Source organism: Salvia miltiorrhiza, chromosome 3 (assembly GCF_028751815.1).
Source record: "Salvia miltiorrhiza cultivar Shanhuang (shh) chromosome 3, IMPLAD_Smil_shh, whole genome shotgun sequence".
NCBI classification, from domain to species: Eukaryota; Viridiplantae; Streptophyta; class Magnoliopsida; order Lamiales; family Lamiaceae; genus Salvia; species Salvia miltiorrhiza.
Genome location: NC_080389.1, coordinates 39,954,592 through 39,979,717, shown reverse-complemented (window position 1 = coordinate 39,979,717; position 25,126 = coordinate 39,954,592). Strand labels below are relative to the sequence as shown.

At 35.9% G+C, this 25,126-nt stretch overlaps 2 protein-coding genes and 1 long non-coding RNA gene across 3 annotated transcripts; 1 reads left to right on the top strand and 2 right to left on the bottom strand.

Annotated features, from left to right (window-relative positions):
* Window positions 1-799: 799 nt before the first annotated feature.
* LOC131016675 (uncharacterized) lies at window positions 800-2,609 on the bottom strand. Its single transcript, XR_009099180.1, has 2 exons — window positions 2,418-2,609; window positions 800-1,576 (listed from the first exon to the last, which is right to left on the bottom strand). It is a non-coding gene; the product is annotated as an uncharacterized LOC131016675 (long non-coding RNA).
* A 5,004-nt stretch (window positions 2,610-7,613) lies between these two features.
* Window positions 7,614-17,384, top strand: LOC131016674 (pectin acetylesterase 5-like). Its single transcript, XM_057945382.1, has 12 exons — window positions 7,614-8,015; window positions 8,092-8,174; window positions 8,449-8,578; window positions 8,791-8,870; window positions 8,993-9,082; window positions 9,453-9,577; window positions 11,868-11,928; window positions 15,748-15,804; window positions 15,919-15,996; window positions 16,072-16,177; window positions 16,606-16,751; window positions 16,918-17,384. Exons 1-12 carry the CDS (start codon window positions 7,769-7,771, stop codon window positions 17,029-17,031), a joined length of 1,317 nt encoding a protein of 438 aa, XP_057801365.1. The 5' UTR covers window positions 7,614-7,768; the 3' UTR covers window positions 17,032-17,384.
* Window positions 17,385-22,356: 4,972 nt separating this feature from the next.
* Window positions 22,357-25,126, bottom strand: LOC131016673 (probable protein phosphatase 2C 4). The gene is made up of 4 exons (XM_057945381.1): window positions 23,544-25,126; window positions 23,340-23,453; window positions 22,809-23,073; window positions 22,357-22,720 (listed from the first exon to the last, which is right to left on the bottom strand). Exons 1-4 carry the CDS (start codon window positions 24,900-24,902, stop codon window positions 22,605-22,607), a joined length of 1,854 nt encoding a protein of 617 aa, XP_057801364.1. The 5' UTR covers window positions 24,903-25,126; the 3' UTR covers window positions 22,357-22,604.

The window sequence follows — 25,126 nt, the reverse complement described above, 5'->3', positions numbered from 1 at the left end:
AAATAGTTGGGCTATATATCTCTTTTTGATTAGAACTATTTTTTCTGGTGGGAAAAACTTGTCAGTATTCTTATTGGAAATACTTATCAATTTTTTTGACCTTTACATAATTTTATTCTTTGGGATACTTTTTAGTATTGGTTCTTGTTAATTCCTGAATTAGATTATTTAATAGTAATTTTATGTAATTTTATTCTTTGGGATACCTTTACATAATTATTTTACTTCTACGTCTTTCCTTTTGCAAGTTTGGTCTTGAAAGGTTACTTTTTAATCACAAGAGTGCTTGCGAGTCATGATTCTTGTTGGTTCTTGGTTTAAATTTTTGATAGAGTCATCCCTGCCACAATTCAGATTACTAGTGTTCTAATAATTGTGAAGGGTACCTTTGTGCAGCCGGATGAAGAGCCTAGCTCATTGAGAACATGTCTCTAATTCAAACAAGATTTGTCATTTTTTTATATTTCCCATCCTTTTAAATCATTGCAGCCTTTCTTATTATACAATCATTAAAGCAGAGTTAACCATCAACCATATTACTATACAAAAATACTATCACACTCCATTTTAAAGAAGCTTTCCAGTCTTGTTGCTTTCCACATTAGTGTCCTTTCCCTGTACAAGAAATCAAGAAAGATGTTACATATGCTTTATCTCAAGGTTTGACATGAGTTGTTTTCCTTTGGATTTACTTCCTTGTGCGAGAGTGACTATCTCTTGGTTGAAGTTTTACATATAGATAATAATCTGACATGAGCAGGCCAACACACAATGAGAAGTTTGTACCTTAAGAGCATCATAATGAAATTATTATGCTTTGAGCACGCCAGCACACAAGACCAGCAAGATACAAATTAAGAAACACTTTTTTATTTGAATAGAAAATCACAACTGCTTACAACTCACACCCTAAAAGGCTAAATGCTAAACTTAAAATGAACAACAAATCAAGATACAACAATATATATAGCTTTACGTATTGAGCTTTCAAGCATCAGACTTGTGTGAAGGTAAGCCTCAACAGCCTTGAACATATCCATGTCTTTCCTTCTCTTTTGCTTCCTTCATTTTTCAGCTAAAATAACAGATGATATATATAACAAAAATTAATTTGATCAATCCAAATGTAGTATCACATAAAAGAAGAAACATGTCCATCTAAATCATATACAAAAATTAATTTCATTCGAAAAAACATGAAGAAAAAAATGCGAAATCATGAAAGAATCCAGTTTGTGTTTATTATTCTTATGTACTTTTTCAGCTGAGACGTTGCACTCCTCGAGCATCCGTCAATATCAAAACGGTCGGTTATCACATGTCTATCAACTATTCGATAAATTTACATACTTTGGCAGCCATTATAATTTTCGCTCCATTAACAAACAAAGATTTTCCAGGAACACAACAATAATTCTCACTCAATCAAGAATCACAATAGCACAAAAAAAAAATAGAAAAAGGAATCCATGACTTGGGGCAGGAAAATTACAACAAAAAATTCTGCCAATCACAACACTCCGTTCTTCAAACGACAATGACCATCAGACTCTGTTAATTAAGAATTCACGAAGAACTATAGTGTGGGTGTTGGCCCATTTCTCATTTGCAGCTCAGGCCCAGCCCAGCCCAGCCCAAGCCCACTACTAACCCTAGCCCACTACCCTCTCCTGATATACCCCACCCAGCCCCACTCTCTATCTCACTTTTTACTCTGCGCCGCTCTCTCTCAAACCCTAAATTCATCTCTCTCTCTAACTCTCCATTTCCTCCGCCGCTCCACCGCCCACCTCCTTGGTTTCTCCATCACCATTACTGCTCTCCACTCTTTGCTGCTGTCCAGCTCATCCCTTTCCTCCTTTTATAAACCCTGATGCTTCCTCATGCTGGGGATACCGTGATTATCAAAGTGAGAAAGGCTCTGATATTCCTTTCAAGTGTTGTTTCTTTGGTAGTACGGGATTCCCTGTGTGAGTGGTGGTATCACCGGGCTTTCCAGACCATCGGAGCCCTGTTTGGTTGTTACCTGAGTTGCTAGTGTGTCATCGGAGGCCTGAACTTTGGCTTCTGCTGTTGGTGACTGGTCAGCACTGAGATCTGTGAAGCCACTCCACTTTCTTGTTCCTGTTGGTCGTGATTGTACAGCTGCCGGAAGGGCTAGCCGAGTACGGGGGAAAATCTGAGCCCCACCGTGTCCCGAGGACACCTTTTCCCCCTCTCTGAATTCTCTTTACTTTATCTTCGTTATTTTGTATCTTTTTCTCCTTTTCTTTACTTTTCTGTGCAGATCAGAAGCTGAAGGGGAATAAGGAACTGAAGACGAAGAAGAAGACGAGTCAAGTGCTTGCGCACGAAGTGGGAAAGACAGGAGGTTCGGAAAACAAGCGGTGAACCCTGGCTAGGCGAAGATACCCAACATATAGAAAATAAAAGAAATCCAAGTAATAAATCCCGTCAATTCATTGGCGGAAATAATAGTTTACCTTGAAGAAATCCAAAGCTAAATCTTTATTTTTCGATGGAGAGAGAAATTTTCCAAAAGAGAATTGAGTAGATTTAGTTGGAGAAGGAAAGAGGAAGAAGAAGTTTCTTGGCTTCATTCAGCCGAGCCGTTATAATAGCTCGTTAAACTCACGTCAAAAAAGAAAAACAATGGAGACTAAGGGGGGTGTATTCGTTCTGGAATTTGATGGATTTCTATGGATTTTAAAAGTCTGGGTGTATTCGTTCCAGACTTTTAAAAGTCTGCAGAAATCTGGGTGTATTCGTTCAAGACTTTTAAAAGTCCATATAAATCTGGGTGTATTCGTTTCAGACTTTTTAAAATCCATACAAATCTAGGTGTATTCGTTATTCCATTGACTTAAAATCCGGAATGACTTTCATGGATTTCATCCAAAAAATACACACGACGAAATCCGGCCAAGAACCACGAGAATTGAAATCCATGAAGTTTTAAGCGAGCGCTGAGTTCCAGCGCCTGCGGCCAAGAAGCCAGCGAGCGCTGGAACTCAGCCACCGTTGAGAGAGTCCAGCATACGCTGGATTTGAGCGGGCGCTGGGTTGCAGCGGTCGCTGGGCCCAGGCAGCCCAGCCCAGCAACGCTTTTTAAATACCCCTCTTCGATTTTTCCCCCTCTCATTCCACATTCCACAGACGCTACACCCCCCTTCAAAAAAGAAGACAAGTTTAGGGTTTTATATTAACTTTCAACCAGGTATTTTTTCATAAATTTTATATCTTCATATTATTTTAATTATGCAATTTTTCTATAGCATGAATGTTGTACCTTTATAAGTTGTTAGCAACTGTATGCTGTGTTTCTATTGCATGTGAGTTGATTTTAGTTTTTTGTTGATGTTTTTTATTTTTTATTTTTATTCATTGATATAGTATTGTATCTGTATTTATTTTCGGTGTCTAGTAATATTATTATGGGAGACTCTCAACCACAAGATTCCAAAAAAAGGGCAGTGTATGAAGCATGGACAAAGGAACAAAGTGATGCCTTGTTAGGAATTCTGGTTGAATCTGCAATTAGGGGATGACGCGATAATAGTGGTATATTTAGCAAAGCCACAGTAGAGGAAAGGATATTGCCTGTTCTGAATGAAAAACTTAGGTGCAATAAAAATTATAATCACTACCAAAGTCGTATCAAATGGTTTAAGAGCCGTTGGAATGCGTTATTCGTTCGGACCATTATGTCGCTGAAGGTGATTTTAGAGGGTGGTGGTATGGAAGAACTGTCGTTGAAGGTGTTTTTTTTGGCTGAGAGGTTCTGGAGCGGCGCAAGGAGCGGCGCAAGGTTTTGAGAAGTTTCACAATTAGGGCACCAGCGCCCGCTGAGCCTTTATATACAACTTATTCCCAGCGCTCGCTGGATTCCCAGCGATCGTTGGGTTTCCAGCGGTGCTGGGACTCAGCGGGCGTTGATTTTCATGGATTTCAATTCCAGAATTATCCCCTAAAGTCTTCGAAAATCAGTGAAAATTGGGGTGAAATCCAACCACGAATTCTTTGAAAGGCATCTGGAATCTATGTGAATTCCATGGAATTTAAATTCCATGGACTTTTTAAAGTTTGTGGAAATCCACAACGAATACACCCCCCTAAGGTAAAATAGTCTATATTTAAAAATTATAAAATATTTTATTAAATAAAGAATTATAAAGAATAAAATGAGAAATTATAAATAAAAAATTACTCTTTTATTTTTAGGCCCACTACGAAACATCTTTGAAAACTTCAAATATACTCGCTCCACCAAAAGTGTTAACCCATCAAGAGTGTAATATTTTTATTGGACACAGATTTCAAGAAAATAATTGACAAATGTGTTTTAAATAAAAATAAAAATGAGTGATTGTGATTAAATTAAATATAAAAATAAATAATTGTAATTAAGAGGAGAAAGTGTCATTAGTCTTTGTGTGGATGTAACTCTGTAGTCTGTGTTACACTCTTGGCTAGGGCTGTCAAACCTTGCGGGCCGGGTCGGCCCGGCCCAACCCAGCGGGCCTTGAACAATGAAGCTCAGCCCGGCCTATATGAGCCGCCGGGCGGGTCGGGCCAAAATGGGCCAAAAATTGATAAATTAATATATATATATATATATATATATATATATATATATATATATATAGGGTTAGGTTCAATGAAAAAGGCCTAAATGTAAGAAAGAAGAGAGAAGTAATCTCATCCGTTGATCTTATCTAATCTAACGGACATGATTTGTTCACGCCATGTTCAACGGATTTTTTCGTTGAACATTCGTGAACATATACAATATTTTTGGGGGTTCTGGGTTTCGACCCCCCATATGTTCAACGAAAAAATCCGTTGAACATGCCGTGAACAAATCATGTCCGTTAGATTAGATAAGATCAACGGATGAGATTACTTCTCTCTTCTTTCTTACATTTAGGCCTTCTTCATTGAACCTTGGCCTATATAATATATATATATATATATATATATATATATATATATATATATATTTAGTTCCAAAAATTAATAAATTAAATTAAATTTAAAGAAAAAAATTGAAGACAAATTCGATCAAACAAAAAGGGCCTTAAACAATCTACATCTAAATTACGTAATTGACTAAAATTAAATGTAAACAAATATGACTAAAACTAAATGTAAACAATATGAATACAAGTGAAAAACAAAAACTAATTGCAAAAACTGAAAACGATTTATTCACAAATTAATTAATACAGTGATCAAATCAACTAGAATCAAAGAACAACCACAAAAAATAATCAAAAATAAATAAATCTTTCAAGTACAAATAATTTAATATTGATTGTTGATTGATAATTTAAATCCTAAGTTAGACTGTGATTCGTCATTGTCGTCAATTGAAGAAATGGACTTAGATTGGGTTGGGTCCATTGGGATTGGCCGATCGGAATTTGGGAGGAGATATAAATTTTCGAAATTTTCACCTTCTATACCGACGGGCCGATTTAGGCCCGAAAGCCCGACGGGCTTTTTGGGCCGCGGGCCGGGCACTACAAGAAAATGCGGCTCTAACGACCGAAATTTCGGTCGTTAAAACCCAAAAATCGGTCGTTAATATTATTAACGACCGATTTAACGACCGTTTTTTTCGGTCGTTGTTTGCATCGTCGCCCGAGTTTTAACGACCGTTTTTTCGGTCGTTAAAAAGAGAAAAAAAAATAAAAAATAAAAATAAAAAAAATTATTTTTTTTTATTTTTTTTAATTAACGACCGAAATTTTATTTTTAACGACCGAATTTTCGGTCGTTAAAAATTAATAAAAAAAATAATTTTTTTTTTCTAAAAAAATATATATTTTTTTATATATATATATCTTTGTATCCCACAAATATTTTTAGTGTATTTCTAATGTATTTTGACCTTAATTGCATACCATTTGACGAACTTCCCAGTAGGTCACCCATCTTACTTGTGCTCTAAGTCAAGCACGCTTAACCTCAGAGTTCTTTTCGAGTAGTCACCAGTACAGAACACTCGTATTATTGATATATATAGTACCTATTAATTCATTTAAACTCTAATTCAATATAAAATATCATTAATCATTCATAACCTTATAATATGTCGAGATAATATAAAATATCATTAAACATTTACGATAAATATACGATCGAATTTAAAATAGTAAAAAATTAATATTATAGTAATTAAATAAAGAAAAGAAAATATGAGTGAAAAATAATAATCAATACAACAAAATCAATATTAAATCAAATAATCAATATTAATAAAATTAATATTTGAAAAATAATTTTATTATTATGAATCTAATAATTTAGAAAATCTAATAAGTCTAATAATTTATTATAATAAATCTAATAATTTATTATTATTTGAAAATAATAATTAAATAATTAAATAATAAAAATAAAAATAATTTGAAAATAATAAAAAATAATTAAATATTTATATATAATCGAAAAATAATTAAATAGAAAATTAATAAAAAATAATTAAATTTGTAAAATAATTAAATTTGTAAAATAATTAAAAATAATATTAAATAGAAAATTAATAAAAAATTAATAAAAAATAATTAAATAGAAATAGAAAAATAAAAATAAAATAATAATCGAAAAATAATAATTAAATAATTAATTATTTCTATAGAAAATAATAATTAAATAATAATCGAAAAATAATAATTAAATAATTAAAAATAATCTCTATAATTTGAAAATAATAATTAAATAGAAAATTACTAAAAAATAATTAAATATTTATATATAATGAAAAAATAAAAATAAATAAAAATATAAATGAAATTTAAAATTTTTTAAAATTTTAAAAATAATATTAACGACCGATTATTCGGTCGTTAATAAATAAAATAAATAAATTAATAAATTAAAATAAATAAAAAATAAATAAAAAAATAAAAAATAAATAAAAATAATTTTAACGACCGAAAAATTCGGTCTTTAAAAAAAATATATTTTTTTATTTTAAAAATATTAAAAAAATAATAAAAAAATAATATTAACGACCGAATAATTCGGTCGTTAAAAATTAATTTTTTTTTTAAAAAAAATTAATTTTTTTTAAAAAAATATTTTTTAATAAAAAAAATATATTAACGACCGAATTTTCGGTCGTTAAAATTAAAAAAATAATTAAAATAAAAAAAAATATATGTTACGACCGAAAATTCGGTCGTTAAGAAAAATTAAATATTAAAATATTAAAATAATAATTAGCGACCGAATTTTCGGTCGTTAAAAAATAAAAAATAAAATCGGTCGTTAAACGGTCGTAAATCGGTCGTTAAGGCCGCAAAATTAACGACCGAAAATTTCGATCGTTAATTTCGGTCGTTAACCGCGTGTTTTCTTGTAGTGGGGTGACCCGGCGGGCCGCATGGGCCGTGCCAAGGAAGCCCAATATTTTTTTTGGCCTTGAAAATCCTAGCCCAGCCCGGCCAAAATTACGGACGGGTCGGGCGGGCCCATCAGGCCGGGCCATTTTCGGCCCATTTTTCCAGCCCTACTCTTGGCATAAGGAGCGATTGATTTTATTTCTAGGCCCGCTGCAAAACATGCCCCTTTAATCTTCAAATGTATGATGAAAAACGTGGCATAATTGCTCTTTTTCTGCCTAACGTGGAATAGTTTTCTCTCCTTTTAATTTCGTAGATAGTCAACTGGTTTACAAAATGGGGTCCAAGATCTCCATGGTAGTACCCCAAGGTACAACCTCCATTAGCGAGATTCCACATCTTGGACTTCCTTACATCCTATGTCGCCTAATCACCACCGCCTTCCTCGCGTCACCGCCGACTTCCGATGGCGGTGGTGGCTTAAATTATGGAAGCGGGAGCTGACTATTGCCGCCGCCGCCGCTGCAATCGTCTTTTTCCTCGTCGTCCTCTCTCCTTTTCCGAAAATCTCGCACACATTTGGAGTTACAGACGTAATAGATTCGGCAGCAGCTTCAGAGTGGGTGCCTTTCACGCCTCTGTCCAAAGCGCAGCGACATTCTGCTTGTAAGCATCATTTCCGTTTGTTTTTCTGCGCGCGCGCGCGCGTGTGTGTGTTTGATTCAACGCGGAATGGTTGCAGTTTGTTTGGACGGGAGTTTGCCTGGTTATCATCTAAAGAGAGGATTTGGATCTGGCTCAGACAGTTGGCTAATTCACGTTGAGGTTTATTTATTTACTTTTTACGTGCTGTAATTGTGCATGAATAATATTTTGTGGGAATGATGTGTATGTGTGCAAATTTATGATGGATTCCGCACCTGGTTTAGCCTACAAGACTTAGTAGTGAAAAATGAAATGTCCTTGATCAAATAGAACAAAGTTAAATGGTGATCATATTGAGAGGGAGGGGGGGGGGGGATGATAGTTAGATGTTCATTGTTATGGACTTTTTTTGTTGTGGATCAACTACTTATTTGAGTATTGTGTTGCTATGTAGGGTGGAGGATGGTGTAGCAATATAACATCTTGTTCGGCTCGGAAGAGAACAAAATTAGGTTCATCAACTTATATGGCCAAACAAGATCAGTTTTTGGGTATCTTGAGCCATGATCAAGTTCAGAATCCCGGTATGATGTTAACTGTGATTGTAAAATATATTGCATATATTTTAAGTTTAAGTTTTGCATTTCATATGGCTCTTTAATATCATGGTCGAGTTCAATATAATTGTCTCCACTCCCAAAATATGTTTGATGTGGATCTATATAATTGTAATGGATGATAGCCATTGACTTTTTTCTGTTTACTTCCTTCAATTAATGCTTTGGTCATCTTTCAGATTTTTTCAACTGGAACAAGGTGAAAGTAAAGTATTGTGATGGATCATCATTTTCCAGTAATCCTGATACCGAGTTCAAAGTAAGTCATATCAAAGATGATGGATTAGAGTTATCATGCAACTATCTACCACACCTTTCGGGGAAGCATTAAACAATGTGATGGCAGTAGTTTAATTACATCTCTATTCATTTATGTACCAGAATGGAACAGAACTTTTCTTCAGAGGTCAGTTTATCTGGGACACACTTATGGATGAGCTATTGACAATCGGAATGTCTAAAGCTAGACAGGTAGCTAAAGTTAATTTGTCTCGTCATTTATGTTCATAATCTCATTTTTTTTGGGGGGGTGGGGGGGTTAGACTGGATATAAGTTACAACTGTGTAAATATATGTTTTGTATAACTGTTTGAGAAATCTAGTTTTTTTCATCTCAAATATTGCTATTTCAAGTTTGAATTTGCCTTGTAGTTCACTTGATATCCTTGAATGATATCATAAGCTGAGTACATGATGCCTATACTGAGTCTTTTTCCTTGCCAGCCTGATTATTCAAAACAATTTGACGGGTTTATCTGTTTGATAAATCAAATGTATATTGTTGCCAGCATCAATTTATTGCAAGTATTAGGTTTTACAATTGCTTATGCCAACTTCACAGGCCCTTCTCACAGGATGCTCTGCTGGTGGTTTGGCCATTCTCATACACTGTGATGACTTTCGGGATCTCCTTCCAAAAGATACAGATGTGAAGTGTCTGGCAGATGCAGGTTTTTTCCTTAATGAGTATGTGCTTCACTTTCTCTAGTTACCTCTTTGACTGTTATTTTGTTGTGTTATTTTTCATTGATTTTGCTTCTGCACATCTCTGTGTAACTTATTTTAGACATGGGTTCAAGTTACCAACTGATACCTGTCAGTGGCTCTTTATTTTGCTCTCATGCCCAATTTTGCAGGATTTTTTTCCCCCTTGCTTCACTCATTGTTTTTTGGACATAAACAATAGCAAACAATGTCTGTGGCGCCATTTTATTTGCTAATTATTATATCCTGAATAAAGAATGGTTCCTAGTTTTATACATGCTGGATAAGAGGAATGGACTTTGCGGTGCATATTGTGGTTGTAATTCAAGTTTTAATTTGCAATTTATTTTATAAGGTGTTTTTAGATATGGCAACATAGGGATTGCAAATCGGCATTTTTAAATTGATGAAACGAACAAGGTTTCCTTTTTTAGCATAGCAAACCTTGCTCCCAAGTATTAGGTTGAACACCTAGAGAGGGTGAATAGAGTTTTCCTTTCGTCCCAAATACGTTGTTGATAAAAGTCGCTTAAACTACTATATTGCAAATTGCTTGCTTGTAGTCAGTTGACTGAGTTTTCTTAGTGAAGTAATAAGCACTTAGCTTCTACTTTCTAGATAGATGGTTGAATGCTTGTCTGTTGACTAAGAGGGTGTTTGGCTAAACTTATTTTAAAGAGTTTATTAGCTCCAACAACTTATAAGATGTAGTTAAGAGCTTATAAGTTGTCAAAGTGTGTGGATAATTGAGCTTATAAGCTGGAGAGAGAAAATTGAAGGGAGATGAACTTGAAAAGATATTATGATGGAAATAACAAATCATAGTTTGATAGAGTAAAGGTGGAGCACAAAGAAAACAGAACGGGAATAATTGAATAACGAGATCACCTCAACCGAGGCCTACAACAAAATGATGCTCAAACAATATTCTGATCAAGATGATGGACTCCAACTATACTACTGTAGCCTGTTATATAGGAAAAGGAAACCCTAACCCTAAACTCATGCACACGTACAGGCCCTTAGCCCAATTACTGACAATAAGACATAACAATAACCGACTCAAGTAACTAATACCAATAAATAATACTCCCTCCGTCCGCCAAAAGTATGGCACTTTGGCTGGGCACGGAGATTAATAAAATTGGTGATGATGTTGATGTAGTGGAGAAAGGGTCCCACCACTTTTTGAGATGTGTGGTTGAGATTGAATTTGGGGTGGGTTTTTTGTAAATAAAGAGTGTTTGTAAGGATAAAATATAAAGGTGGATGGTGGGACCATGGCTTAAAAAGGAAAGTGGAATACTTTTTGCGGACGCCAAATATAGTAATTGTGCCATACTTTTGGCGGACGGAGGGAGTACATAAAAACGTAAAAGTGTCTACCCACTATGATTCACCAACGCTCTTGCTCTTCTAACATATGTGCGCCACGGTCTAACAATAGCCTTCCCCGACGGTTCTCGGAAACCGTGGAGCTGAGTTTGGTCAGGGAAGCTTGTAACTCGGTCACCACCTTCTCTATGCTCGCCAATCGGGCTTCGTCGCTTCGTGTGTTAACCATGGCAGGTCGGACCAATTGATTGATCATTAAGTAAAGGTGGAGCACGAAGAAAACAGAATGGAAATAATTGAATAACGAGAACTCCTCAACCGAGGCCTACAGCAAAACGCTGCCCAAACAATATTCTGATCAAGATGATCAACTCCAACTATACTACTGCTATTATTATTATATAGAAAAAAAAAGGAAACCCTAAAAGCTTATGCACACATACAGGCCTTTAGTCCAACTACTGACAGTAAGAAATAACAATAACTGACTCAAATAAATAATACTAATAAATAATAAGTATAAACATAAAAGTAGGATCGTCTCAGCCACTATAATTCACCACCGCTCTTGCTCCTCTGACATATGTGCGCCATGGTCTAATATAGTTTAATAATATTTGTAAATTGATTGTTGCATATAAGATAATGAAAGAATGTTGGGGTAGTGGAACTGATCTTTTAGAGAGCTTATAAACTGTTGGAGCTTATTTTACAGCTTATTAGATGTTTAGGAGCTTAATTTGGCAAACGCTTCGAAGGAGCTTACAAGTTCCTAAACAGCTTATAAGCTGTTTTAAAGAGCTTATAAGCTCAGCCAAACACCCTCTAAATAAGTCCCTTAGCTTAATTAGCATCTATTCACAAATACTGAAGTCTGGTATGAGGATTTTCTGTTTCTTTTATTTGCCTTGTTTGTCATATTTAAATTCTTTTACAGGAAAGATATTGCTGGAAACCACAGCATCGAATCATTTTATCATGATGTTGTTCGTCTCCAGGTTATCTATCCAAAACTTCATAGCCTATTGATTGTATTTGCCAATTTTTAATTGTTTTGTATGATTTTTTTTTGTGACAGTTTCTTGCATTAGGGATCTCTCTTTCACTTACAATACTACTTGTTCTCTAGTATAACAATCAGATTGGGAAGGGTCAAGTACTATAAAGAAGCTAGACTCTTCCTGAACCTTTTGGGATTTAAATAAAGAATGATATTGAATTTCACTCCTTCCCTTCATTGAAACCTCAACATTTACCCACTGTCTGATAGATGGAGTTTGGCCTCGTGGATTAAAACATGACCCATCTCTTTGAAAGGTCCACAATTCTCTGAAATGATATGGCTAACTGGGATGTGCCATTGTTCCGGCATTCAGCAGGCATCAAACACAATTAATTTATTATTGTAGTTATTCCCATCTTACAGCTCACCTTGTCGGAAAATTAATTTATCTTTTAAATGGTGTGCGTCTGATGAGCATAATATGTTAGAGAGCACATTTATCGTAGAAGGTGGTCGATAGTGAGCGTGTAGCTGCTCTGTTTATTATCTCTCAAGTGTTAGCATAGTATGTTTTAATTAAATATAAGTTTGGGCTGCAAGTTCCTGCATGGGCTTAGCAAGCCCACTTTATAGTTAAGCTTCTCTTGGAAGCTACTATTGACTTCCCCTAGAAGTCAAGCTAGGAAATAAAAGAAGTCTCTCTCCTTCCAGGGGGACTTGTCTAGGATTTGATTTTTGGTCTAGCACTAGTTGCTTTGGAATAGCGAGAGTTATTCTCGTTTGGATTTCTCTTTGTCTTGCGAATTATCATTCTTTAGTTTCGATATCTAAATATTATTCCCCTTTAACAAATTGGTCCGACCTGCCGGATCGGTTTATGCCTGAGACATGTTCAAAGGTTCGAATTGCGATGGATAGTCAGGTTGAAACGTTGGAGAAGGGGAATGAAACCCGTAAGAAGGAGATGGAAGAGTTACGGGCACTGCACGAATCAACACATGAAACGTTGATTGATTTGCAGCTCATGATGAAAACGATGATGAAGGACAAAGGGGTGTGATTTCAGCGCCAACTCTACTGGAAAAGTTGGGGAGAACAACCCGCCAAGTGGGGCCTTTCCTGGACAAGTGGGGGAGAACAACCCGCCCGGGGGGCCCTATCAATTCGGGATGTCGCCCGAATTCAGGTTAGGAATGCCAACCAGCCGTGCTTCTGGAGAATTCAACGGCATCCAGGCCAAGATTCCGCCAGGGTACGGTCCAGTTCCCTGCGTTAGCAGCAACTTCGGTGTAGGTCGAGGTTCGGCAATTGGAACGTCAACTATCCCCCAACTAGGAGCATACTTTGGCGCCAACTCAACTGCTGGTGGTGTGCTGGCAGGTTCTTTTACTACGCCAGGGTTTGGCAGCACCGGACATACTTTAATCTCGACGGACACATACGCAGCAGCGGCGCGTGTTAATCTGCCCATGTTTGGGGGCTCCAACCCCGAAGCGTGGGTTGCCAGAGCGGAGCAATATTTTCAAATTCATGGGACGCCAGAAGCAAACAAGTTAGAGGTAGCCCTGATTGCAATGGAGGGTGACGCACTACACTGGTACCAGTGGGTTCGAGCGAATGCTCCTAATCTCACATGGATTCACTTCATATTAGAGATGTTACGGATGTTTGGCAGTAACCCGATGGCCAATCCATTCGAGAAATTGGTTCAAACTCATCAAACTGGTACCGTAAATGAATTTGTCACTACTTTTATATCTCGATTGAGTCATGTGCTGAGACTTGCAGAAACGTATTGTCTAGGATTATTTCTCAACGGACTACGAGAAGATATTAGGCTTAAAATTCGCTCTCATGATGCGAGGACACTATCCGATACTATACACTTAGCCAAGGAAATTGAGCAAGAGGTTGATGCGTGGCGAGAAAACAGTCAGGCTTTGATTCCGGCTTCTACTCGGTTTAATTCAACGGGAAATTATAGCTCGTGGAGTTCTCAAGGAGCACCGTTGAGCCGGGGACAACAGCAGAGTAAGAGCCAGATTTTCCAGGCTTCGGAAGTTGGCGGAAAAGCGTCGGGTTTCTACAATTCAAGCAGCAGCTCACCTAGGCCTTCCCGGCAGATATCACAACGTGAATATTTGGCTAAAAGGGCTGCCTGAAAATGTTTCAGGTGTCATGAGAGATGGGCTCCGAACCATCGATGTGCGGACAAGACGGTGCAGGTTATTATTGTTTCTGAGCTTGAGGAGGATAGGGAGCAAGAGATTGAAACATCGTTGCCAACAGGGTTGGTGCATGAAAATACAAACCAGGAGCCGCAAGTCCAAGTTTTGGAAATGTCTCACGAAGCATCACGAGGGTTTGATGGGCCTCAGATGATGAAATTGACTGGTGAGATACAAAGACATAAAATCCTCATGATGATAGATAGTGGTGCAAATCATTGCTTTATATCTAGGTCCATAGCAGAGGAGCTCGGACTGAAAGTGGATAGCACAGGTCGCTCATCCGTGAGTCTAGGCGATGGCCGAAAAGCGGCAATTGTGGGTCGGTGTTCAAATATCCTGCTTAGTTTGGGACCAACCGAATTTAAAGTGGATTGTTTTGTTTTCGAATTGGGTGGAGTGGATTTAATATTAGGCATCTCATGGTTAGCTACCCTTGGAGAAGTGCGAGCGGATTGGCAACAATTAACAATGAAATTTCAAAATCATGGAAAAGAGATAGAGCTCAGAGGAGAGTCAGCCTCGGTACGCAGGGAGATTACGTTTGACCAAATCAGCAAATTGGAAGATGTCGAGGCGAAGTGGTTTATTTGGGTTAGATTTGGATCCACTGAGGCTAGTGATTGGCTGAAAGGGGAGATGATGACAAAGTTTCCTAGTGTAATGTTTCCTCCAACATGGCTTCCTCCTCATAGGGGGGTTGACCACCATATTCCCCTAAAATCAGGAGCTCTGCCAGTGTCAGTCAGACCCTATCGGCAGCAATCCCTGTTTTGGCGCACAAATGCCAAACTTGCTGCTAAGTATTATGGGCCTTTTGATGTTCTAGAACGTCTCGGTGCTGTTGCGTATCGTTTGAAGTTTCCAGATGGGTCCAGGTTGCATCCTGTTTTTCATGTGTCTCAACAGAAAGCTGTTATTGGTGATCATCCTGCTGAAGCCACTTTGCCCAATGAGCTCTGGAAGACTAATCCAGAATATGTTCCAGAATGGGCTCTGCGTGATCATTGGGTTTGGCAAGATGGTGATCGAGTTCATCAAATTTTAGTGCAATGGAAGGGAAAGAGTGAAGATGATGCTACTTGGGTTGATGAGGCTGATTTTGTTGGGCAGTTTCCTAACTTCAGCCTTGAGGACAAGGCTGTTTGGAAGGGGGGAGTAATTGTTAGAGAGCAGATTTATCGTAGAAGGTCGATAGCGAGCGTGTAGCTGCTCTGTTTATTATCTCTTAAGTGTTAGCATAGTCTGTTTTAATTAAATATAATTTTGGGCTGCTAGTTCCTGCTTGGGCTTAGCAAGCCCACTTTATAGTTAAGCTTCTCTTGGAAGCTACTATTGACTTCCCCTAGAAGTCAAGCTAGGAAATAAAAGAAGTCTCTCTCCTTCACAGGGGGACTTGTCTAGGATTTGATTTTTGGTCTAGCACTAGTTGCTTTGAAATAGCGAGAGTTCTTCTCGTTCGGATTTCTCTTTGTTTTGCGAACTATCATTCCTTAGTTTCGATATCTAAATATTATTTCCCTTTACTCTAACATAATAATTTGAAGATTAGTCAAATAACTTGTCCTTACCTGACCTGATTGCAGGGCATTACGAAAAGTTTGAACCGTGATTGCGTTGCCAGATCTGGCGAGCCCTCTAAGGTGCATTTGCTTCTGTAAATATTTGGTTGATCATTGTTCTTCAAATTCTCTTTATTTCCTTAAAATAAGGACCATCATCACTCAATTTTGAATGCCTAACGTTTCTGGTGGTAGTGTTTCTTTCCTCAAGAATTTATAGGAAATATAAAGACCCCTCTCTTCTTTGTTCAACCAGCATATGATTTTTGGCAGGTACTTTCTTGTTTATTACCAACTTATTCAACATATTTAACATTTTATGAATACATGTTTTATATTTTCTTCCAGATAGCAAACATTTTGGTGCCTAAATCTTCGGATCCTCATCGCAGTTGGCTCAGGTGCAGGCTAAATATTTGGAATTGTGATTCCAACCAGCTAGAAGTACTCCATGGTACTTATATAAGCTATATATCTCACTGCTCATAGTCATAATGTGTGCAAAAAAGACGCATGTTCGATTATTTAAATTTGCTGGCAGTTAAAATGGGTTCAGATGAAATTTCTCTCGAGTCCCTGTAACTAATTTTGATGGGGGAAATTAGGTTGTCAATATGTTTTAAGTGTGTTATATTGTTATATTTAAATTATCCATTGATGTATGTGCCATCGAGAAAAGTTACCTGCTTATCTGAACTTAAAAGTGATGGTTGTATTCGTCGTAAAAGTGGTGATGGTTGTATTATCTAGTGGATGCAATGTTTGTATTTGTCCAATCCGGATTTAACTCAATGCCGGCCTTCTTAAAGTTGTCTCAGCTTCTGCACATTAGCACAAAAGCTTATAACTTCTGATGCCAGTAATGAGTTTTTGTGCACGCAGGTTACAGAAATTCATTGCTCAAGACGCTAGATAGATTTCAGAAAAATCCGAAATGGGGAATGTTTATAAATTCTTGTTTTATCCATTGCCAGACATGGGCAGCTGAGACATGGCATTCACCCACATCTCCTAGAATCAACAACAAAGTTAGTCTTTTTCTTATTAATAATTTACACATTCCTTGTGTTTGTTTAAGTATTGTTCAGAGACAACGTGTTTGTCCATGATGACTTGAATCAATCTATACCTCTATTCAGCTCCACTCGTTCCCACTAAATCCAGTAATTGTCTCTTTTACTCTTTGTTAAACAGACAATTGCAGAAACAGTAGGTGATTGGTACTTTGAAAGAGAAGCAGCGATAAGAATTGATTGTCCTTTCCCCTGCAACCCTACTTGCTACAACAGAGATCTCTCAGTTGGTTGAGAATTACAAGATTACATCGGGTACGCTATTATCTCGTCGCTTCTCACAGTAACTGTTAAGATTGATTTAACAACATGAGCCAGGACCAGTTGTAGATGCTGCTGCCTTTGCTTCTCTAACGAAGAATGTGAGATTGAAATCTGCAACTTCTTTTGGTTTGAAATGTGTAACCTTCTGCGATTTTTCGAAATCTTGTATACGACGCTCTCAAAAAAAAAAAAAAAAAAAAAAAATCTTGTATATGACTGATCATCATGTAACTTCATGTCATGAAATTTAGTTCCTTTATTTTATTTTATTTTATTTTATTTTATGACTTGATAAGATCAAACTGAGTGTAACCACTTTGCTGATGTTCTTCGCACATGCAGCATGACTTTGAAACCTGTGTGTGTGTGTTTTGCCATATATATTATTGCTGATGTCAATGGCTCTAAATTTCAATACAGATGATAAATTCTAGATTGCACTCACAACTGTATTTATGAATTATGAGGTAAGGTTTATTCTGGAATACAGAGCTAACCTGCTTTCTTGGAAAATATATTATTGGTCTTGTAGATGCTATGTTGTTCGAGACTCAACGAAGCCAAAGATCCTACCCGTTACACGTGTAGCGCGTATTCACCACACTCCTTATATAGCTTTTGAAATAAGACGTTTATTTTACATGATTGATAAGAGAAATGATTTAAGTATTTTTTTTCTTTAGAGTAAGATTTCTCTAATCTCACTCTTTTGATGAGATACAAATCAAGTAAAACTAACTCAAATGAAATAAATAATTAAAGATCTTTGGATATTTCAAAGTTTTAACTCATCAAAGTAAACAAGAAATTAGACTTATTATTTTTATTTATCAAAGCTAATCCTTTTAAAGTAAACGCCCGTTACCATTTAATATTTTGATAGGAAAAGAAAAGTAAAAAAAATGGGTTAATTGTCCATAAAATACTGAACTTTCTTTCAATTTTGATTTTGCACGCAAACTTTGAAATGTAGCGTGAAAATTACTAAACTTTAGATTTTATCTGATTTTGCTACTAATTCAAATTCCGGCCAAATACCAAGCTAATATGACCTGCAAATATTTGACGTGACGTATCTATTGTTAATTTCTTATTAATAAAAAAAAGAACACAAAGCAAATAACCCAAATTGTCAATAACTTAATATATCAAATCATAATAGTAGTAGTATTTTTTTTTAATTCTCAAGTTTAAATCAAATTTTTCTAGTTCACTATTACACAACTGATTACTCCAATATATAAAATAGAACCATTCAAATAGTATAAATATATATAGTTTATAAAAAAAATTAATCTTTAGATAATGAAAATTTAATAAACTTTATTACTTAGCTAAATAAATTTTATATATATTAAGTTATTGATAATTAAAATGTTCTTTGATTGATGCATCTGAATTCGAAGAATCCCCTTATTATTATCGAATTTATTCAATATATTAAATTATTGACAATTTGAGTTATTTGCTTTGTGTTCTTTTTTTATTGATAAGAAATTAAATAAAAAATATTATTTTGTCAACTAATTGTCACGCAATAATAAATACGTCACGTAAAAAATTGGCACACCATATTATATATTAGCTTGCTATTTGGCCGGAATTTGGATTAGTAACAAAATCAGATAAAATCAAAAGTTTAGTAATTATCACGTCACGGTTCAAAGTTTGTATGCAAAACCAGAATTAGATGAAAGTTCAATATTTTATGGGCAATTAACCCAATAAAAATCAACTTTCAAGAAATGAGATGTTTCACGGGTTGCCAATTAATAAACAGTGGTCAACCCTCTAATTTTCAATATATCATTATACGGCTACATGCAAATGACATAATCTTTTTGCATTGATGTTTGGATTGTGACAATGACTTTCCAGCTATACTTGATATATTATTGTATCATATTCATATTCATACCCTTCTACACAGTTATTTTGATGTCAGATTATCTGCCTTTTTTTTCTCTTGATTTTTATAACAGAAAAATGTTAATCTGGGGTTGACTTATAAACTTCTTAGCTAGTGACGTAAGGCTTTGAAACTAAGTTTATAATTAAGAAATCGAATTTAGTGGAAGGTGTTGCTATTCAACTTTGAAAGGTTATTGATCTTCTAACAAGTGTGTTTGAGTTTGTTTGCTTGGTTATTCAATTGAGTTTAAGCAAACTTTGAACATATCGAACACAAATCAAGTTTGGGTAATTGATTAGTTTTAATTGAAATTATGTAATTGGGAATCAATTGGAGCTAATTTGATTGTTCAATACAAAGTAAAAGTGGTAAAATCCCGATCCCTTTGAATGAGATGTTCGGTTTGATGGATGAGATAAATAGGATTGATATGCTTGATAGGATTGAAGGGTTGATTAAATAATTCACCAAACTTTGACGTGATAAACAATCACTCATTTAGATGATTAGATGCAGGTCGAGTTATCAATCACAGACTTATTAAGATGAATTATTTTATCAATCATGCCTTGTCACTAAAACCAAAGGCCTCCAATGTGATATTTTCAAGGACTACTTTTCATCACTTCATCAGTTTAGCTATTCATAAAGACATGATTTTAATTACATTCAACTTTTCCATTTCATTTCGTGGCCATGTAAGGTAGAAAATTGATTTTCTCATCCAAATTTAGAACCACTTTCCTAAAATGTAGGAAGCCTGATTGGTCCTTACTTGAGAAATTAATCAAATAGAGAGGGTCACAAATATTTATGGATTAGGTATTTAACGTTTTAGGCCTGAAATGAGACAACCGTCACCATCAATTACAACAGTTCCCCACAATCGATGCTGACACTAAATTTTACAGTCCAAACTTTTTTATTAAAATTTTAATAAAAGTCACGAGATGTCAGAGATACCAAAACCACAAGCAATTGCCCCAAATATTTAATTAAGTTGCATGAACCTCGACTAACTTGTTCATATTTCTATTACTTTTTCTAAATCTTTATTTAAATAATATTTGGCACCCATTTGCATTAATCATACACCTGCCCCATTTTGTTCCTGCATCATCCCTCCAACAAATCATGGATTATGCATCATATTTTCATTGTTTGTTTCTGTTGGAAGTCAACTGTCTAATTTGAGTGTGGAGTTATGGTTTTCTTTTTCTTTCTTTTTTTTGAAAAAAAACTGTAGCCACTAGTTACTAATTTATCATGGAAACTATATTTTGAGTACTTAATTTCTATCTGATCCAGACCTATATAAAAATAGTCTTATTTATAAAATTTAGTTTTCTATAACATCCCTGTTAAATATTCAATTTTAAGGTCAATAATATAATATGATATATTATATTTATTCATTTATGTATCATTATTACTATTATAAAATTATTTGTTATTCCATAAATTTTATTTTATCTTTGGTCCTTATTTTTAATTTTAAGTATTGTTTATTCTTACATAAATCTTCTTATCATGTGAACGTTATAAACTTTGCGCAGAATATATAAAGTAGATGCACTACGATTATGCACTAACATATAATGTTATTATAGATGAATTACTTTATATGTTAAATGCATTTACTTTGTACGTTCTGTGCAAGTACTTTATACATTTTCTGCAAAAGTTCTTGCATTTTCATGATAACAACGTTTTAGTTGAATATATAAGATTCTTAGAAGTTGTGATGAAATTTATCTATTTTTCATATATATAATTTAAATTCAATACTTTTACGTGCATTGTACCATCATGCCAAATAACCTAAAAAAGTGTGCATCGCTTTTCATTATTTATATGTGTTTATAAATAAGAAATACAAGAACAAATATAATATATTGTTTTAATAATTATAATATCCATGCTAATTTCTTAACATTATATTGATTTGTTAAATTTATGTTATTTTATCATATTTTCCTTTTCTTAGTTACTCCCTCCGTCCCACGAATCTTGACACGTTTTCCTTTTTGGGCCGTCCCACGAATCTTGACACGTTTCCTTTTTTGGTAATAATTATTACCTTCTCTCTCCTACTTTATCACCTTTATTATATTCTCTCTCATACTTTATCACTTTTATTACCTTCTCTCTCCTACTTTATCAATTTTATACTTTATTAATTACACACTTAAAACACTAATCTATAACTCCTTAATTCCCGTGCCGAACCCAAACGTATCAAGACTCGCGGGACGGAGGGAGTAATTTTTAATGTTGACTTTGATTCAATCCTCAAGTTAAAGTAAAATTACGAGTATGTCTTTATGTACTCGATGTTGAATTAAGAACATTGTTTTAATAACTATAATATCCATGTTAATTGCTTAACATTATATTAATTGAATTACGAACAATTATTTATCTATACCTATTATAAAAGAGACTTGTTTTACAAAATTTGATTTACCTATTATATCCTTCATATATATACTTAATTTAAGGTCAATTGTGTAATTTAATATATTATGGTTTATCCTTTATATTTTAATAGTTATTTAAGTAGTAATATCCATTAGGATTCTTCTTCATATAAGTTACTATTTTTTATTATATAATTTTAATAATTTAGAATTAAAAAATACAAAGAATAACAATTTTAATTTTGCTACAATCTTTGGAATTAAAATTAATTAAGATGAAACCTATAAAATAAATATGAAGACAAAATTAGGTGATGTTTAATTAAATCAAATTAAAATTTTATTTTAATTTTATGAGTATAGATTAATCAATAATTGATTCAACAAATACATTAAAATGATAAATATTGCTATAAAATAAAATATAATATAAATTTACACGCATAACAATTTATTCATTAAAATAATTCCTTTTTACGTGCAACCGCATGCCATCTCTGCAAGTTATATTAAGTGGGTTAAAAATATGCATGAAAATGAACTGTACGAAATGCTCAAAAAAATTGGTTTGGAGCTCCCACCCAAACCTCTGTGCAAATATTTTCAGACGTTGTAGTTTAACAAATTCAGCTTCCCTGATGTTAAATCATGGATCTACCCTGATTATATAAAGAGTGATTTATAATTAGACCACATTTTTTTTTTCTTTTCTGCATTTATATAAGTAGACCACATTACTTTACCTTTTCAGATGCAATTTCTATAATTTAAGAATAAGAGGTGTTTAGACTAAAAAAAAAAGAATAAGAGGTGTTAAGATTTTCATTATCGTGGACTTTTGTGTAGAATATTATCATCAAGGTAGTGCCTTGGCCGATACAAAACAAGCACTAATGAGAGAGAGAGAGAGAGAGAGAGAGAGAGAGAGAGAGAGAGATCAAAGAAGAGAATAAGTATTAGCAGATTGCAAAGAACAAAAGAATTAGTATTAGAGCTGAATAGTGTATGAATGGTACTTCTTGATCAAGAATGTTTAGTTTCAAGATAGCACCACAACTTACAAAATTCTCAAGTTTATACACATAATTTACACACACTGGTAGGTATTTCCACACTTATATTTTGCTCTCATATCTCAAAAACAACTCTCCAACACTGTAAAACTTTTCTATGCACTTTTTCCTAATCTGTATCTATACTCACTAATACTACTTACACCGATGATCTCCATATCTTTCCTTCGAAGGAGATGATGATAATCGAGACATCATCGTGGTACCTCCGTCTGTCGCCTTGTCTGATATCAAGAAGCTCATGGAACTCCATACCTGCAATGGTTTTCACATTTGTTAGGTTTTGAGAGAAAACAGATGATTAGCATGTTTGCAATAGATGTTTTGTTTTCTAGAGACATACCAGCTTTCTTGGCTGCACGAAACAGGACTTCCTCGACAAGGTGTTGAGCCGGATCCCCCTCTGGGAACGTTGCCATGAACGTTTCAACCTCTGAGACGGCTTCTTGATTGGTGAAGTATTGGTAAAGGCCATCAGAAGATAGGATCAAGAACTTGTCCTTGGCGTCTAGCTTGTGGTGGCAGAGAGAAGGCGAGCATATGATGTACGGTGAGGTTCCAACGTAGTCGATCCTAAACATCTCTAGAAGTGCATTGTTCCATTTAGGCTGCACGAGCATGAAAAAGCACCATCACTACAGAAGCTTTCAAATTTAAGAATCAAAATACATCTAAAGAATGAAAGGTTTTGATTCATGATGGTGTTACAGAAACAGAAGTTGAAAGCTGATATCAAATTCAAGAACCAATCTACATATAGGCAAGGCAAGTCTATTAAAGTTTCAAGCCATTCACACAAGTTTGAAATGCAAAGGTTGACAAACACAATAAGCAGCAAGAAACATTGAAGAAGAAGCAATGTGAGAAATTTTACATGTTTCAAAAATCCAGCTCCAAATGCCCTCGTCACCTTCAAGGAACCTTTCACTCTGTCATTGATGACTGCAGCCGGATCATCAGGATGTGCATTTTTTATCCTCCTCACCTCCTGCAACAACCAAAAAAACCATGAAATTGAGTACCAAGAAAGGCTAATTAATTAACATCCAATCCAAGCTTAATCAAAACAAAATTGTACCTCTTTGACACAAGTGGCATGATCCATTGTGAGCTGACAACAACTCAAATGGTGCACATTCTCATACTCATAGCCATAGAGCGCTTCCTCGCTATCCTTCCTCGCCCTCCCAACGTCGTCTCTCTGAGCCAACACCGCTCTACTGTCCCCCACGTTCATCAGATAAACGTCGTCCCCCTTCATCACCATCACAAGCACACAGGAGCCCATCAAAGCCAGCTCCGGATTCTCCAACAACATCATATCCGATATCTCCAAATAGGAGGCCTCCGTCTTCCTCAACCCCTCGGATAAGGCCTTCAATACCCCTAAATGATTCACGGGTCCATCCGGCCCTAAATTGCTGAGCTTCTCCCTCAACCTCCTGTCAAGATCCACCCTCTCCTTACTGTCCAAGCTCTTGGACATGAAAGAAGCTGCAGTAACCGTGTTTTCGCAAGAATCGGCCCACAGCAAACCCTTGAGCTCTTTAGACACGTTTGAGTACAGATTATTTAAGAGGAAATCAGTTGCATCAGGGCCGTTGAATCCATCGTAGATGCCTACGAATACCCATCCATGCTCCTCAGAGATGACTACGTGAACCCTATCCTCCCCTGCTTTCCCCTGCGCCCACTGCACATTTTGGCTACCAAAAGACTCGTCCCCAACGTCGTCGTTTTCATCAATCAAGCTCATATCTGTGCTCAAATTGTGGCTCGTGATCGTGCTGCTGTTGCCGCTATTACTACTACTTGATGGGATGTGATTGTGGTGCTCTATGTTTTGGTGATGATGATTTTTCCCTAACTCTTTGGAGAAACCCCAGAAAGATTTGGAGGCAATTTTTTTGAGTAAACCCCATTTCTTAGATTTGGGCTTGTACCTCTGCAGCTGCTGATCGTACTGATTCTCTAAGGGGCCGGAGATGAAGCTCCTTTCGATGGGCCCGGACAAGAACCCGCGCTCAATCTGGCCGGAAATCGGGCCGGAGTTTCTGAGGATCGGGCCGGATTTGACGGTGGAGATGGAGTTTCTGGGGATTGGCTGGAGCGGGATTGAGGAGAAGAAATTGGAGCTTTCAAAGGCGGAAGCTTTGTCGATTGAGTCGGAAGCGGTGTAAGCGGTGGAGAGAGGGGTGTAGGTGTTGGCGGAGATGGAGGCGCCGGAGATGGTGCGGTACGCCGTCGTTTGTGAGGTTGACGGGTCGTCCAAAGATTGGATTTTGTGAAGAGGGTCGGGCGGGATGTAGCAGAACGAGTGCCCCAACCCCTCGTCCAGCGGCTCCGATAGGCACACTGCCACGTCGTTGCGCCGCCGGGAAATCTCGCCGGCGTCTCCGGCGAAGCACAGACTCAGCTTTCCGATTCCATTTCCCATTTCTGTTTATGCGATGATGGAAATGTTCAATTCTTGTTTCTCTTTCTCTAGTAGAGGAAGGGGGGAGAGAGAGAATTCACGGTTTGGTGTTGGAGTTGAAGAAGAGAGAGAGAGATGGGACGAAGATAAATGTGTAGAGAGAGAGAGAGAGAGTTGACTTTGGGAAGGGTGACGGGAGTTGAGAATAAAAATTTCGATTTTGTTTTTAAATTGAATGCTTTTCT

Coding starts and splice junctions, on each gene's coding strand:
- LOC131016674 (XM_057945382.1), top strand. CDS start 7,769: ATGTCGCCTAATCACCACCGCCTTCCTCGCGTCACCGCCGACTTCCGA. Junction 8,175..8,448: donor GTTGGCTAATTCACGTTGAG/GTTTATTTATTT, acceptor GTTGCTATGTAG/GGTGGAGGATGGTGTAGCAA. Junction 16,178..16,605: donor CCAGCTAGAAGTACTCCATG/GTACTTATATAA, acceptor TTGTGCACGCAG/GTTACAGAAATTCATTGCTC.
- LOC131016673 (XM_057945381.1), bottom strand. CDS start 24,902: ATGGGAAATGGAATCGGAAAGCTGAGTCTGTGCTTCGCCGGAGACGCC. Junction 23,074..23,339: donor GAGCTGGATTTTTGAAACAT/GTAAAATTTCTC, acceptor ATGCTCGTGCAG/CCTAAATGGAACAATGCACT. Junction 22,721..22,808: donor TCGTGCAGCCAAGAAAGCTG/GTATGTCTCTAG, acceptor AAACCATTGCAG/GTATGGAGTTCCATGAGCTT.